Genomic DNA, 16,758 nt, shown 5'->3' on the forward strand with positions numbered 1-16,758 from the left:
GAATGAAGGGAATGAATAGGAGAAATGAATGAAGAAAAGTACACCAGTCCTTTATGAAGTGCAATGTGTCGTTATTTGGAGTTATGATGAGTGGGTTCCACGATCACCTTCATACTCCCAACAGAATGACTTGTGATGTATTTGTCACCAAAACAATCTGCTACTTTAGATATCCATTTGATCTAGATCTTTTGGGGGCAGCACAGACAATAAGAGGTTTCCTACTGTGAGCACAGCTGCTCTATACTAAAAAGGAACATGTACTGACTGTTAAATTGCATTAATGCTAACCGTGTTATGTCTCTCTCTCCTTCTCCCTGTCTTTCTCTCTTTCTCTCTCCCTCTCCCTTTCCCTGTCTTTCTCTCACTCCCTCCCTCCCTCTCTCTCCTTGTGTTTCCGATGAAACCAACGGCATTCTCTCTCACCCTCGCCTGAACTGAACATCATGATGCTCCCAGGAAACAACCCAAGGTATGTGTTTGAAGTGTTTGCGGTGCTGGTTTTCATCAGGATCCCTGACGCCAACGTCCCTTGCAACTGTCTGCCCAGACACAGTACCGGGTCATCCTGAGTGACTAGAGCTCACTTATCTCTGAACACACACCAGGCAACTTGGCACTGTCACAGACACCACACAATGCTAGCATGGAACGCTAGCAACCCCAGGCCTCCAGGGTCCGCTACGAGACGATGTTGATCCGCTGCCATAGGATGGTTTCTAAGGGGCATGATGGAGGGTTTTTTGGTCGTTTGGTGGGTCGGCAGGGGCCGGATAGACGTCCGTGTGAATGTGTCAGCGCTGTAAGATCTCATGAAACACCCACAAAGGCCGGCAATGAGAGAGGGATGAGCAGGGACACTGGGGCAGTGTGTGCGCGCATTGAAAGCTGCATTGTTGGAACCTCACCCCCTACTCACCCTTGTTCCCCCCACCTCCTCCTCCCCCTCGCTCCCCCTACTGACACGCTGGTGACTAGCTCAAGAGACACCGAGGCCTCCCCTCACACACTACGGACCGGGTCATTGTGTAGAGCTGGTGGGGGGGCCCGTTGACTGACTGGGGGAATACCGGTGTGTGGCCACGAGCGCCCCCAGTCTCTGGGGTCCATTAACCAGCGCTGCGCCTACTGCTGAGGCTTTAGCCAGGCACTCTAGCAGAAAGCGCATGGCTGTCTGCTAAGCCATGAATACACTCCCAATTAGTTTCAGTTCTGTCTGCCTGGAAGACAGGGAGGTCCTGACCCATCTCAACCAAACCCAGCCCAGCCTTGACCGACCTGTCCTAATCCCATAGAGACAAGAGATTTCTGCCTTTAATTGCTCAAACAAAGCTTATTGAGTGTTTCTTTCTAATGAAAAGGAATTTTGTTGTCTAGTCAGACCTATAGTTAGAGTTAACTTTAGTTAACCATAAAGTTAACCATATAGTTCGCTTACAGAGACTTGCCAACACAGATTACCTTGGTTACTAACCCTACCCTGATTGAGACTGATGGCACTTTTGTTCCTTTGAATGACACCCACTCGCTAGTCTGCTGCCTCTTGAGGAGGTCTTGCTTTCACGCCATTCAGGGATCTCAGCTCTGACAATGCTGACTTTGCAAGTGGTTCCCCTGGCCGATGCCCTTTATCGTGATTAGAAAAGAGTTCAATCATTTTGGGTCACACATTCATAGAGGGAGACCAGTTTTCTTGGCAGGCCAGCAGTGTTCTGGGTGCCAGCAGAGATGGCATGCCGAACGCTAGTTTAGTATTTCAGGGTGACAGTACAGGACAGACTTCCAGCGTTGAGAGAAAGTCTAAAGGGTTGTCATGTTGCAAAGCAGTGGTTTGTCATATCATGTGGGTATGTGAAGGAAACTTTCTAACAGATCTGGTGTAATAGAATAGTGAAAGGGCTATCCTGTCTTATCTTTGCTGAGTAGGAGGCCTCAGTGCAATAGGCTGTTGTGCTATGCCATCAAACATCAGTTCGATGCAATGCGTGGTGCCTGTGAGCACATGCAGGTGTCTCTCCCTCACACACATACACACACACAGAGGGTCTGTGCTGGACCCATTGGGTCGAGGCCAAGGGCCAGCAAGCTTCACCAGGAACAACTCCAGCCCTGTTGCCCTGGAGACCGGGGTCACTGGGTACTGGAATTTCTACCGGAGAGCTGTGACCCTGATTTATGAATTCATTTAACTCACAGCGGCATTACAAAACAAGCCGGGCTAATGTGGAGCAGCATAGTCCTGACAACAGTTACCTTATAACAGCATCAGGGAAGAGCTCCTCTTTCTCACACAATATGCCTCCCCACACACAGACAAGCTCAATCTTGCTGACATACTGTACCGTTGGGTGGCGTGATACAGTACAATAAAGCCATTATGTAATTATGTGTCTTGCTACGCCAGACAACTGTGGTGGAGTACATAGACACCTATTAGTCTGGGTGCGAGTTTCTCAGAATCTATTTGCTTGAACGTGTTGACAGTGTGTTTCGTTTCCAGGGTGCGCTAATCCTCCGTGTTTGCTCTCCCACAGGTGTTTGCCTTTGACCACTGTTTTTGGTCCATGGATGAATCGAACATCCCTAAATATGCCGGTGAGTCCCATAGGGGTTCAGCTCCACAGAGATAATCCTCCTGTCATCACTTTAACAACTCCAAACAAACACACCTAACCTCCCATTCAGAACCACCCAGGTGAGGGCACAGGTACAGCTCAGAGCTGGGAGGATCCCCTCCCTAATGGAAACGAGACATTTGCATGATGAAAAGTCCTTGTCGCCAGAAGTTAAATGTTCAATAAGAGCACTCAGTGTGAAATAGAGACACAGACAGGTCGATACAAACTCAAGACATGTGTCATGAAGGTGTGCCACTGTTCGACACATAGGAAGGTAAAATTGTTCAGAAAGTGTTTATCGCAGTACCTGATATGCATACCATGGATAAAGTGAAACGAATCCTTCAACAGTGTTGTTTTTTGTGTTACTATTTGTATCCATTGTTGTTGCTCTCCCACCCACATTTCCCCCCCGAAAGGCATGGAAGCAGAAAACTGCATTGGTTCAGCTACATTTGAAATGAACTGAAGGTTACGATTATGGCGTTTTCATTTTGACACCCATGAAACAGGGCATGTCACTGTCAATGGAACGCTGGACCAACAGCAACATTGTGTTGACCATTTTCCTTCCACTCTGTGATGGCAGGGCTTCTGTTCGCCTCGTTCTCAAGCGACAAGCCAGTCTGTGAAGCAGAGGGCTGCCTGAAGGCCCTCCACCACAGCTTTATTTAGCTCTTTAAACAGCTGCACCATTCACCAGGAGCACAGCACTGAGCTACACAAGAGAATTATCCCCCCCTCCCCTCTCTTTCTGTCTCTGTCTAATAACAAAGATAACAAAATGCCACCTTCCATGAATCGGCCTCCCTGATGCAGTTTTTTTAGTGCATTTGGCATTTTAATCTTTCTGCCATTTTGCAGAGGGAGTACTCCAATCTGATTAGCTGAAACAGACCATTAACAAATGAACGTTGTGGTGCTATATTTTCCCGTCTTGCTCCCCTACCATATTATTTGAGGAAAACACAACGGACTGTATGCCTTTTGAATGGATGGTTTATCTATATGTTTAGCATAATCGCCATGGTGACTATTCTTTATTTTTCAGGACAAGAGGTGGTGTTCAAGTGCCTTGGCGAGGGCATACTTGAAAATGCATTTCAAGGGTACAATGCCTGCATTTTCGCCTATGGACAAACAGGTAACAGACACAAAAGCTAGACAAACAAACCCTGGAGTCTGCAACAGTTAAACAAACACTGAAGCATTGTTCCAAATTGTGACATTGGGTCTAGCTAAATAATGGGGGGATATTTCAGCATATGTAAATTCCATATGCTGTTTGTCTGTTTATTGTGTCTCATTGTGCTACTGGCCCGCCATAAAGATGGTCTCATGTGGGATGAAGCAGGAGATGGAGGAGCTAGACATTATTATTTTGTAGAAGGAAGAAGTGGGTCATGAGAAGGTGGGGTGTCTGACTCTTGACACAAATGGCTCCGAGGGGCTCCATGTCAAGTCTGCAGGCCCAGGCATCTGCTCAGGTCGTTCTATGGAGGTCCCTGGTCACGTGCAGAAACAGGAAGCTCCTGCGTTTCTGATGAATCTCTGGTGAATCGCTCAAGTCGTATCCTTCCTAGCCGTGGATTAAATTAGCTCCTTTATCCCACTTCCTGTCCTAGAGAGGTCAAAATGGCATGCATAGGGAACACTTTGAAGAGGAAGTACGGAGTCTATTGTCTTTCACAAGGCAGTCACATGTTTTGGATGTTTTGGGGGGGAAAAAATAGGGAAATAACCAGACAAAAGATTCACTTTTCCTGCCACTGAACTAACAGTCCCAAGGAATGAAAGGGGAAAGAGGAACAAAGCTGGCTCTGTTGTTTTGATGTCTATAAGCACTGATAAAACCTATAGCTATCCAAACTGGCACATGACCATAGAGTCAAGACTGGGCTCTGTCTCTTGTGGAAACCCTGAAGAAGCACATTGTCAGCACACCTGCAGCAGGGCACCTGCAGCCCGCAGTGCTGTCCTCACTCCACCTTCATCTCTGGGTCAGACGCCTGGTCGGGTTCATATGGGTGTCAGGGGGACAGGGTCTTCTAGCAGGGCAAGAGAGCTTCTTCTATTTGTGTAGTATAAACACACAGTATGTTGTTTTACAGTCTTCTGTGCAGGGGTTTATATGTCCACATCACTTCCAGTGTGTTAGAAGTTCTCTGTGTGCCCAATCCTGTGTTCCTCCAGGTTCTGGCAAATCATTCTCCATGATGGGGAACGGGGAGCAGCCAGGTCTGATCCCACGTCTTTGCTGCACCCTGTTCGAGAGGGTCTCCAGGGAGGACAGCGAGGCCCACTCCTTCAAGGTGGAGGTCTCCTACATGGAGATCTACAACGAGAAGGTCCGCGACCTGCTGGACCCCAAAGGGTGAGTGAATGTTTTCAGTCAGCTGAAGCAGTGGTCTTCAACCCTGGTCCTCAGGGCCCACTGTCCTCTATGTTGTAGATGTTTCCCTGCTCCAGCACACCTGATTCAAATGAATGGGAGGCTATGAGGCTTCTGTCGGAATTGATAAAGACTGTTCATTTGAATCAAGTGTGTTGGAGCAGGGAAATATCTGCAAGATACAGGAAAGTGGGCCCTGAAAACCAGGGTTAAAGACCAGATGGACCACTGAGCTAAGGAATCAGGGCGGCTGTTTGGCAAACAGGCCCAGCGCAAGACGTGTCCTGGCCTGACCCGGGCCTGAAGGGCGCAAGGGTCGGACCAGTAGTGCTACAACACAGAGCTAATACCCTTGGTCTTGCGGTATGTTGTTGACGTGGGTTCAAATCCGGTCGATTGCACAAATAACGACGTGTCGCTTAGACTGTGGTGCAATGTCCCGTGTCTGATGTAGTCTTTTGTGTGCATGTGCACACAATGTTAACTCACTGACCCTCATGTTGACCGTGGAGTCGGGTTTCAATGTCTGACTCGTACCATGTTGAAAGGAATTCCAGGTACTTAAAAATGGAGAAGAGACATGAAGTCAGAAAGTCTAGTTAGAGTTCATCCCAGTTATTTCTGCAGGGGGGAAAGTTCTCGGTAGTATGTTTTGGGGAGGTGGGGTCTGTTGTGTTCTGAGATGTCATGGTGGGATGTTTGGCAGGGAGGCTGAAGGCGAGGCAGAACTGTGAAAGAGTGTGTTTCAGGGACATCTGTTAGTGAAGGGAGAGCAGAGGAGCGGACAGTGTCGCCAGTGAGGAGAGCCCCAGAGTCGGAGCACAGTGCATCGCTGTGTGTGCCGCAGATGTTAGAGGATGGAGCCTGTCCTCCCCCCCCCGCCGCTCTATGGCTACTTCCTGCATGTTATATAGTCATGCTCAGGCCTGAACTCTCTCTGTCTGTCTGCCTGTCTTTGTGCTTGTCTATCTGACTGCCTGCCTTGCCTGCATGTCGGTCTGTCTGTCTTTGTGCCTGACTGTCTGTCTTTCTGTTTGTCTGTCGGTCTTTGTGTCTGTCTGTCTGCCTGCATGCCTGCTATCTATAATTTCTCTCTGCCTCTGCCTTTCCCCTCTCGCTGTGATTCTCACTGCATGTTGACATCATTGGTGGGACTGTAAATAGTGGCTGCTCTGTACTTTCTGGCTGCTGTCTCCCGTAGTTAGACCCAGAGGGAGGTAAATGGGGTAGAGAGCAGTGAGTTGGATCAGTGAACGTGCGGTCTGCCAACCTCAGTAAATTCACAGCCGTGGAACGGCCCGAGTCAACGGTCATTGATCTATAGGCCTGCAAACCCCCACCACCCACTCCGCCTCCCCCAGCTTCTGGCAAACAACCAAGTGAAGCTCAGGTCCACTGGGTCCATCTGCACCCTCTAGTGAAGCATTCTCCCCCTCTGTTTTTCTGTTCTGACCGCATCTCCTGTCATCCTGTCCTCCTGTCCTGTGTGTTTCCAGGAGCCGGCAGTCTCTGAAGGTCCGGGAGCACAAGGTCCTGGGGCCCTACGTGGACGGGCTCTCCCAGCTAGCCGTGACCAACTTTGAGGTGTGTATCATCCCCCCAGGTTACATCTTCTCCCTTGTCGCGGACCTGCTGCTTCTCACTCCCAGGCTGTAATGACACATCATCGCAGGATCGTACAGTTGTCTTGGACATTTATTTATAGGACTATTATCGGAATATCGTCAAGTTGAATAGGCTCACTCACCAACACGGACGTGACACATGTAGACCGGCAGTGCGAGTTAGTCATGGGTTTTGGGAAGTCATACCCTGTCTTACACCCCTCTCAGCTCAGCCCCCCAAGCCCCCTGGCTGCTGTGACCCAAATGAATCACGTGACACTAAGCCACATGCAGATACTGCTGCCTTTGTTGCCTTAGCGATGGTCCTGGTGTACCTGTAGGTTTAGCCTACCCTTGAGGTGTAAGTCCTCACAGTGTCACACTCTTCACTCTTCATATTCTTCGATAAAAAACACCTGTGATGTTCATTGGGTCACAAGGTGTTTTCTGCTCTTCTAGCGTCACACAACGTCACCCAGCCCATTCAGCCAATCGCTGATCAGATCTCAGCTTGTGTCAATGTAACACCTTTGAGAGTTCTCCATCTTCATCTTCCTGACCCCATCACCTCAGAGATTGACCAATGAGAGACCAGCTCATGATCACTCAGCACCTGTTTTAGTGCTTCACTAATATCCCTAACTTCAGGCTAATAACACAGGGGTTTTTGGTTTGAGTCTGACTAAGGACCAAATCCTGTACGTCTTCTCCGCTCTCTCTCCCTGCTCTCCCGTCTCTCAAACTATCCGATCAAGAAATGTAAAAAGGACACTGTGACCCGTAGGTAAAAACCGCCCCCTGACTTTTGAACTTTTCTAGGACATCGAGGTGTTGATGTCTGAGGGGAACAAGTCGCGGACGGTTGCGGCCACCAACATGAACGAGGAGAGCAGCCGCTCTCACGGTGTCTTCAGCATCATCGTCACACAGACGCTGTACGACCGCCAGTCTGGGGTTGGTCCTGCTCTCAATGCAACGCCATCAAGCGGCAAAGAAATCACAACATTGGCCCAATGCTTGGGTCTGAAAATGTAAATGCTTTGACGGTACTCGTTACTGCTACTGTCACCAAATTTGTACTGGGTGTGTGTGCTTCAGAACTCTGGGGAGAAGGTGAGCAAGATGAGTCTGGTGGACCTGGCAGGCAGTGAGCGAGTGTCCAAGACTGGAGCTGCAGGAGAGAGGCTGAAAGAAGGCAGCAACATCAACAAGTCAGTTCCGTCACCTGCAGAAAACAAATCACCATTTACGTATGGCTCTGTAACATGTAGCTGAGGACTCAGTTGTAGGACATTGATGTTATTGACGTGTGTGTGTGTGCAGGTCGCTGACCACTCTGGGCTGTGTGATCTCAGCCCTGGCTGATCAGTCAGCAGGGAAAGGGAAGACCAAGTTTGTGCCTTACAGAGACTCTGTCCTTACCTGGCTGCTGAAGGTGGGTCTGGCACTCAACCACCTATCCCAACCAGTCAAATCAAAGTGTATTGGTATAAAGTAATGCAACACTAATGTCACAGAGGGCTTCACAGATGCTCATAGTTCCACACCTATAACCCTTGTGATACTGCATGGATATATGAATGATAGCAGCTCTACTCTGGGCATCCTAAATTGCTGTGAGAATAGATTAAGGAGATGTCTCTGGCTACTGTACTTTCAAAAGCTTCCCCACTTAAGCGTCATACGCTGTCACGTTCAGAACCTGACCCTTTCCTGTCGACCTTCAATCCCGTCGTACCCAGGACAACCTGGGCGGAAACAGCAAGACCGCCATGATCGCCACGGTGAGCCCGGCGGCCGACAACTACGAGGAGACGCTGTCCACCCTGCGCTACGCCGACCGCGCCAAGAGGATCGTCAACCACGCCGTGGTCAACGAGGACCCCAACGCTCGCATCATCCGGGAGCTGAGGGACGAGGTGGAGAAGCTGAGGGTGCAGCTCTCCCAGGCCGAGGTGAGAAGAGCTCCCCCTGGGGTACTTGAGGAGGAGTGCTGGGGGAACTGCAGGGTGAAAAGGGCTGGTATGAGGTATCCTGCGAAAGCTTGCCAGCCATTATATCATTTTAGAAAAAAGATTCTCCCCTAAAATGGTGGGTGGATGGTCGAAATTGACTAAGTCTTTACACATGAGTGAAAAATGAGCTGGTGAGTCAGACTAGGGTGTGGGGTTCGGGTGAGCATCCGTGCTGTTCTGATTGGTCCTTGTGCGTCCAGTCTCTCAAGGCCCCGGAGCTGAAGGAGAAACTGCAGGAGTCTGAAAAGCTGATCCAGGAGATGACCGTCACCTGGGAGGAGAAACTCAGGAAGACAGAGGAGATTGCCACGGTAGGCCACCAATACAGACAGGCTGAGAACAGCAGGTTCTCCTGAAAAGTTCCATTCCTTACAAGTCTGCGTTTATTTATTAGTTTTTATGAGGACATGTGATATTGTGGGTTGACTTGGAGTCTCCATGCTTGTGTTGGCCCAGGAGCGCCAGAAGCAGCTGGAGAGCATGGGCATCTCCCTGGAGACATCAGGGATAAAGGTTGGAGAGGATAAGTGCTTCCTGGTCAACTTGAATGCCGATCCCGCCCTCAACGAGCTGCTGGTCTACTACCTGAAGGTGAGGATTAGAAAGACTTGGCTCGCACACTGCGCCATTTAAATCCAGCCTCTTAACCTCCAACCACAACATTGGTTACGTGTATTGTGGTTCACACCCGAACAATTTGGAAATCTATCACTTGGAAAAAAAGACTGTAAAACAACAAAGCATTATGTGAACATTAGCTGTGTTTGCCCTGTGAGCTAAGCGGCTCTCTCCCAGTGTGAAGCTCGTACTGAAGACCAGAGAGCACTGATCTGCAGGGAGTCTCTATAATTGGAGAGCAGGCAGGAATCACATGAGCAAATAAAGCTCAGTCGAGCTCTTCAGCAGAGCCCAGGGGCAGATTCAGCCTGCTGTACTCTCTCTCTCTTTCTCTCTTTCTCGTTCTCTTTCTCCTTGTCTCTCGCTCTCAATTTTTCTCTCTCTCCCTCTGCAGAACAAAATTATACATATACCAAACTGTTATCCTCAAAACACATGTACTGTATTTGCTGACATACAAACACAAACACTCTCTCTCTCTCTCTCTCTCTCTCTCTCTCTCTCTCTCTCTCTCTCTCTCTCTCTCTCTCTCTTCTGTCTCTCATCATCTCTCTCATCCTCTCTATCTCTCTCTTTCTCTCTCTGTGTGCAGCACTTATCCTTCTTCTGTAACATTTCCCATTGACTGCACTGCCGGAACACAGCAAACACACCGCATAATTCCAGACACACGTATGACAACGGTACTGGGAGAGCTGTGCGGTGCAGAGGCAGGGCGAAAGCGTGCCAGACAGCAGCCGAGCTTCCGCGGCACACAGAACAACAGGCCTTTGTGTGCTCCCACAACCTCGCCCCGCACGCCAGGGTGGAATGACTCTGCTAATGTGAAGAGGCTACTGTAGCTGTAGGCGTCTGGTGGCGGGATGTTAGTCCAGCTACGCCCACTCAGTAATGAGAGACACACACGGGTGTCTTCCACTCAGCTCCTGTACTATTCAACAGTTAAACCGTTCAAATAAAAGCATGTGCTCAATTAATAAAATGGGTATGAAATTTACAAAATCCCACTTGTTTTGGTTTTGGTCCCATTGAGGAAGGCAGAGGGGCTGTGGTTATGCTTTCTGCATGTGACTGAGTCTGTGCCTGAGTGGGCAGCTATGAGCACTGGATTACAGTTCCGAACCAAGCAGGTGATTCACTCATGATTTACGATGGGGAATTACCCGAGTCATGAGACTCCTGGCTCTGAGCTCCTTGGTTTGTGGTCATACATCTGCTCTCTGTCTGAATGCCTATCTGTCTGTCTGTCTGTCTGTCTGTCCTCCTGTGTGTAGGAGCACACACGTGTGGGTGCCGACACGTCTCAGGACATCCAGCTCTTCGGTATCGGGATCCAGCCGGAGCATTGTGTTCTGGAGATCTGCCCAGATGGTGATGTCACCCTCATGCCAGTGGAGAATGCCAGGTGAGCACCCAGCAACCCCACCTCCCCTTTCCTCCTTCATCCAGCCCCCCCCTCCCCATCCCCCTCCCTACCTCCCTCATTCTCCCTCCCTCATCTTCCCCCTCCTCTCAGTCCTCATGGTTGACTGGACCTCAGGGTTTCTCATGAGCTCACGGTGAAGGCATCTGATATCAAAGCCTTGCTCCACAGCTCTCACCACAAAGACATTGTTCTGCTGTAATTTACATTTTCAGTGCGCCACTGATAGTCTGCAACCCTCATGCCTGGGCTTTTTGATGTACAGTTCTTATTACCAAATGTTTTCCTTTGGCCCACCTGCTTTCTTTCTCATTGTCAGAACCTGTGTGAACGGAACCATGATCGACTCCTTGGTCCACCTCTGGCATGGAGACCGCATATTATGGGGGAACAACCACTTTTTCAGGTAAACCGTGAAACTCGCCTGCTGTTGTTTTGGAAATTATCTCGACTCATTCTTACCAGACATAGCTTTGAACAGGAAATTAGGTACAGGAACGGGTCTAGATGAGAGCAGTCCAATCCTGTTCTTGGAAAGTTACCCTCCTTTACAATATGTTTGCCCTCCAACCCCAGTTTATCTCAACTTTATCTTCTCAGTTAATAATTAGAATCAAGTATGCGGGATCAGGGTTGGAATGAAAACCCACAGCACTGTAGCTCTTCAGGACCAAGGTTGGGCAGCTCTGGTCTAGATGAAGCTGGATGCTGGGTTGTTGCTTGATGTCTGAAGTGAGCTGTAAATCCTGCTGGGCTGTAGGATCAACCTGCCCCTGCGTAAGCGACGGGACCGCTTGAAGGAGCTGGAGCGGGCATCCCCCAGGGAGAGCTTCGTGGAGGCGGACGTGGAGACGGCCAGCGAGGCCTCGTCGGAGCAGGACTACAGCTACGAGTTTGCCCAGATGGAGGTGATGATGAAGACCTTGGGGAACAACGGTAAGACTAACCCTATTCCACCTTGTCTCTCTTGCCTGTCGCTCTGGTCCCTCTCTTGGGATTCATCTCTCTCTATCAGGTCCCTTTTTTGAACTCATTTTTCTCTCTAACTGGTCACTTTTTTAGACTCATCCCTCTTTCTTTCTCTATGGTCCCTCTCTTTAAACTCATCCTCCTCTCTCTGGTCCATGGTTTTAGACTCATCCACCTGTTCATGTTTCTAACAGGGAGCCACCTTGACCGAATTTCTTAAACTGAAGGTTTTGTCTTGAATATGACCCAAAAGTGGGATGTGTTGTGGATAAACTGCCTGCCCTATTCCATCCCCACAACCATGGCATCCAACTACTGTTCTAAGTCACTAAAAAACACCCACTGCCTACCCACTCAAACTCGCCGCTGGAGTTGCTCTGGGACAGAGCTGTGATGCAATGGTTATGTCATGCACAAGCTGTTCCTGTGTGGTTCTCTTGACCCTGTCCCAGTCCTGTGGACAGTGAGGGGGCGGCCCAAGGCCCTGTTACAGTGTAGATGAGCTGCCATCGCTGGGTTACTCTCTCTGCACTGCACTATCCCCACAACAGGGTTGTTCAAGTTTGGTCGTTTTACTGGATGCCTCACTTGAGACTAGATGATTCAGCACTGACATTGTGCAGGTCATGGCTTAGTTATTTTAATTGCATTTTATTGGCATGCAAGCCAGCGTGACTCAAGTTATGACATGACACAGCCGGGCATTGGTTGCTTGTGTTTGTGTTTTTTTTTACTCAATCTGATTGTTCGATGATGTCCAATTTGGGTTTCCTTAAAGATTATGGAGAAACCGAGGACGAGATAGACGTCCAAAAACCAGTGTCTCCCTGCGTCTTTATAAATTCGGCAGTCTCAGAGAAGACATCGATATAGAGGATCTAGATAGGATTCTTGAATATCCTTCTGCATCAAATAAAGTGAACGGAACTGGATACGCGTATGTGCTGTCTCCCGGTGTGCTGTAGACCCCATGCAGAACGTGGTCCAGGTTCTGGAGAAGCAGTACCTGGAGGAGAAGCGCACAGCGCTGGAGGAGCAGAGGAGGATGTACGAGAGAGAGCTGGAAACGCTACGGCAGCAGCTGTCGCCCGAGAGGACGTCACAGCATCATCGCTGCAGCAGCGACCGTCTCACCTTCCCCACTCACACGCCCAACAGCAAGCTAAGGCTCTGGACCGAGGAGAGGTGAGGGACATGCAGGCACACACACACATGCATACACATACGTACATACAAACGTACAGACATACACAAACACACACACAATCCAAGCCTTACACAAACTTCAAGGTTAAGATCACACACGTTTGGTGGATGTTTAGGTGGATGCAAGCAGGCTGAAAAAACCTTTTGTGTGTATCTTTAACAACGTCTGTGTTTGTGTCCAGGGACGAGCTGTTCCGTCAGAGTCTGTCTCGGCTCAGGGAGCAGGTAGTGAAGGCCAACACCTTGGTGCGAGAGGCAAACTTCCTGGCAGAGGAGATGAGCAAACTCACTGACTACCAGGTCACCCTCCAGATCCCTGCGGCCAACCTGAGTGCCAACCGCAAGGTGAGAACTCCCTGACCCCTCTCTGCGTGTGTGTGTGCGCAAATAATGATGTGTCTCTCTATCCTTGTGTGTGTGTGTGTTGGGTCTTGTTTAATTACCCTTGTGGGGAACTAATGTCTGTGAACTAACTTGACCTTGTGGGGCCATTTTGCTGGGCCCCATAACATCAAAATGCTTTTTTCAGGGGTTTTAGGGTTGGGGTTAGAATTTGTGTTACAATTACATGAAGTGTTTAGGTTAGGGTTAAGTGTTAGTGGTCAGAGATAACACCATTTTGAATGGGAGTGAATGGTTGGGCCCTACTAGGATCGAAAAAACTAACCTGTGTGTGTTCGTGCGTGTGTCTGTGTCTAAATGTGTGTGTTTGTATTTTTGTGAGTGTATGTGTGTGTGTGAGTATTTGTGTGTGTCTGTGTGCATGTATTTATTTGAGTATATTTTTGTATGTGTGTTTGTGTGTGACAGCGCGGGGCTATAGTGAGTGAGCCGGCAATCCAGGTGCGGAGGAAAGGGAAGGGCACCCAGGTGTGGACCATCGAGAAGCTGGAGAACAAGCTGGTGGACATGAGAGACCACTACCGCGACTGGAAGGAGGGCACAGAGGAGGTGGTAAGAGATGGAGGGGAGGGAGGAGGGGAGGGAGAAGAGGGGGGAGGACAGATAAGGGATGGAGGGAGGAGAGGACAGGAGAGGGAGGGACTTTGGATAGAAGAAACCTTTATCGGACTCGGGCGTAGGGAGCAAGTTTGGGGAGTTTGAAGTAAAGTGATATACCTCTCTGGAATTCTGGGTAATAATTTGAGTGTTTTCTGCAGACCTGCGTAGGAGAAGGAGGGTAAGATAGCTGGATAACTGTAAATGAGTAGTAGTAAATAGTGAATTAGTAGTATATGTTGTGGATATGGTTGTGGAATGTGTAGAGTCTACAGTAATGTGTCCTATTAGCAGAGGCTTTTATCCAAAGCAACATACAGGGGGGATTAAAACCTGCAACCTCTTGATCTGTAGTCAAGTGTTCCACCACTGAGCTACACCCCAGGATATAGAACATGTTCTTATGTTCTGGTCTTCTCCAGTATAACAAGCTGGACAGCAACAAGCAAACAGACCCGTTCTATGAGGCGCAGGAGAACCACAATCTGATCGGTGTGGCCAACATCTTCCTGGAGTGCCTCTTCCATGATATTAAGCTGCAGTATGCTGTACCCATCATCAGCCAACAGGGGGAGGTATGACTCAGCAAAACCCATGTCGTCATGAACGTCTCAGTCTGTTTTCTTGGTTAACGGGCTTCTCTATTAATATGATAGCTCTATTACTTTACTGTGTCTGCTGTGGACCTGTTTAGCCCCATGCAGAAACAGGCCATACCATGTACACTAACCATCCTAAGTGACTGTGTGTGTGTGTGTGTGACAGGTAGCCGGCAGGCTGCACATCGAGCTGACGAGGGTGAGTGGCGCAGTTCCAGAGCGTATGGTTGGTGGAGACGACTCGTCGGAGAACTCCAGCGAGAGCAGCTGCTACGAGGTGATGGACACCAACGGAGAGATTGTCCATATGGCCAAGAGGCTCACCTGCAGGGTACGCTCCAGCAAAGAACAGGCCAGGCCCACTGACTTGTTGTAGTTATGTCATTTAGTCATTTAGCAGACGCTCTTATCCAGAGCGACTTACAGTAAGTACAGGGACATTCCCCCTGAGGCAAGTAGGGTGAAGTGCCTTGCCCAAGGACACAACATCATTTTACATGGCCGGGAATCAAACCGGCAACCTTCTGATTAAAAGCCCAATTCCCTAACCGCTCAGCCATCTGACTGATTATGTGAGGTAGCACACAGTTTTAATGCAGATACTGCTTTACTGACTACTTTACGTCATGGTGTCCAGTAAGAGCCTCTTTGCTGACCCATGTCTAATGGTCCCTAAATATCCCTATGTCTGTCTCGGTGTCTCTGTGTCTGTCTGTGTGTCTCTGTCTGGGACTCTCTCTTTGTCTGTGTGTCTGTCTCTGTCTGTGTCTGGACTCAGGTGCGGGTAAGAGAGGCCACAGGGTTGCCCCTCAACCTGTCCAACTTCGTCTTCTGCCAGTACACCTTCTGGGAGCATGCAGAGCCCACCGTGGCCCCTCCCATGGTCAGCCCCGACACGCCCTCCCCCCGCAGCCCAGACACCCAGTTCAGCGTCAGGTTCGATCACTGCAAGGTGAGGGCGCCCCCTGCTGTGTGGAGGACTGGTACTGCCTAACGGCCGTTCAGGAGTTGTGATGCTGCGTGTGTTCAGTGGGGGGGGGGTGCAGGCAGGGCCGGATTAAGACAATGGGCTTTAGGGGCTGCAGCCCTGGGCCTCGCCACCAGGGGGCCTCAGGTTGCCCGATGTCAAGTGAGTCAACGGCACGGCGCATAACATTAGAACAATTCAGAGTGAAAACAAAAATATTGTGCGAAAATGTCCGGTCAAAGACAGCACGAGAGTGGGGCCAAAATCCGCGATGGGCCTGAGCTCGAATAGTTTCTGCGACTTTTTATAGTACAAAATCGCTGTCAATCAAAAGGAGATGGAGTCTTTCGACAGACCCTCCAATCATCAAGCAGAAGCCCAGCGTCCAGGCCAGCCCACTCCTCCATTTACCCCCAGAGACGCTGAGCGTCCGTGGGCGAGACATAATCGCAGCATTTATCCAATGACCGTATAGTTTCGAAGCACTGAAAAAAACTGTTCAAAGCAGCCCCATTGAAGTCCATTGAAGCTGGGCTTCAACAGGGAAATGCACTGTGGCGCTACGGGAATGTATGAGAAGGAAATCAGTCAGTCGACCTGCTACGTAGCTGATTCTGAACGAATTCGTCTTCGAGATGAACGTGTTCTTAACACATTTAAAATGTTAACACAATAGTAAATATTTAGACCAGCGTAGCGCGCTTAGTGCAAGCGTAGGGTTCGGGTTCGGTGGAAAAGAAGGTTTGGCCGAAACTGAATCCCGTCAAAAAGCCCAATATACGGCCGAATCCGAAACCGAATCCTGGATTCGGTGCATCCCTAGTCAATAGAGCAGGACATACTGCGCCAAATGGACTTTGAAGAGCTCATTGATGAGTTTGCATTGAAAGAGCAGAAAACGGGCCTTTTAATATCATTGATGTGATGATGGTGAGTCACATGTTTAAACTGATCATATTTATAGAGTGGTTCTGTGGACTTTAAAGCACTGATGTGTCAGTGCACCTGGCCTGGGTTTGTGTGCGTGTCATGATGTATATATATATATACACATATACACATATACATATATATATCGCGTCGGGGCGATATAGGGGCCTCATCCTGGTAATTAGCCCCAGGCCTCAAAATGTCTTAATCCGGCCCTGGGTGCAGGACTACGTGGTCCACGTGACGGAGGAGTTCCTGGAGTTCATTTCAGACGGGGCTCTGGCCATCGAGGTGTGGGGCCACCGCTGTGCCGGGAACGGACGCTCGCTCTGGGAGCCCGACGCCCTGGAGGCCAAGACACGCACGCTCCAGGACAGGTGAGGGGAATAGACATCCATGTACACACACACACACACAC

At 49.5% G+C, this 16,758-nt stretch overlaps 1 protein-coding gene across 2 annotated transcripts in view; it reads left to right on the forward strand.

Annotated features, from left to right (window-relative positions):
• The window catches only part of kif13a (kinesin family member 13A), a 38,611-nt gene that overhangs the window by 10,773 nt on the left and 11,080 nt on the right, over window positions 1–16,758 (forward strand). For both annotated transcript variants that reach the window (XM_067237432.1, XM_067237433.1), the window contains exons 3-23: window positions 460–472; window positions 2,535–2,595; window positions 3,670–3,762; window positions 4,812–4,992; window positions 6,507–6,594; window positions 7,434–7,568; window positions 7,713–7,825; window positions 7,938–8,049; window positions 8,357–8,569; window positions 8,830–8,940; window positions 9,086–9,220; window positions 10,522–10,652; window positions 10,990–11,076; window positions 11,431–11,606; window positions 12,605–12,824; window positions 13,028–13,190; window positions 13,656–13,799; window positions 14,267–14,419; window positions 14,610–14,774; window positions 15,222–15,395; window positions 16,566–16,717. In XM_067237432.1, the coding sequence (XP_067093533.1) occupies window positions 460–472; window positions 2,535–2,595; window positions 3,670–3,762; window positions 4,812–4,992; window positions 6,507–6,594; window positions 7,434–7,568; window positions 7,713–7,825; window positions 7,938–8,049; window positions 8,357–8,569; window positions 8,830–8,940; window positions 9,086–9,220; window positions 10,522–10,652; window positions 10,990–11,076; window positions 11,431–11,606; window positions 12,605–12,824; window positions 13,028–13,190; window positions 13,656–13,799; window positions 14,267–14,419; window positions 14,610–14,774; window positions 15,222–15,395; window positions 16,566–16,717 (2,820 nt within the window). The remainder of the gene's footprint in view (window positions 1–459; window positions 473–2,534; window positions 2,596–3,669; window positions 3,763–4,811; window positions 4,993–6,506; window positions 6,595–7,433; window positions 7,569–7,712; window positions 7,826–7,937; window positions 8,050–8,356; window positions 8,570–8,829; window positions 8,941–9,085; window positions 9,221–10,521; window positions 10,653–10,989; window positions 11,077–11,430; window positions 11,607–12,604; window positions 12,825–13,027; window positions 13,191–13,655; window positions 13,800–14,266; window positions 14,420–14,609; window positions 14,775–15,221; window positions 15,396–16,565; window positions 16,718–16,758) is intronic.

This window comes from Osmerus mordax, chromosome 6 (assembly GCF_038355195.1).
Source record: "Osmerus mordax isolate fOsmMor3 chromosome 6, fOsmMor3.pri, whole genome shotgun sequence".
Taxonomy (NCBI): domain Eukaryota; kingdom Metazoa; phylum Chordata; class Actinopteri; order Osmeriformes; family Osmeridae; genus Osmerus; species Osmerus mordax.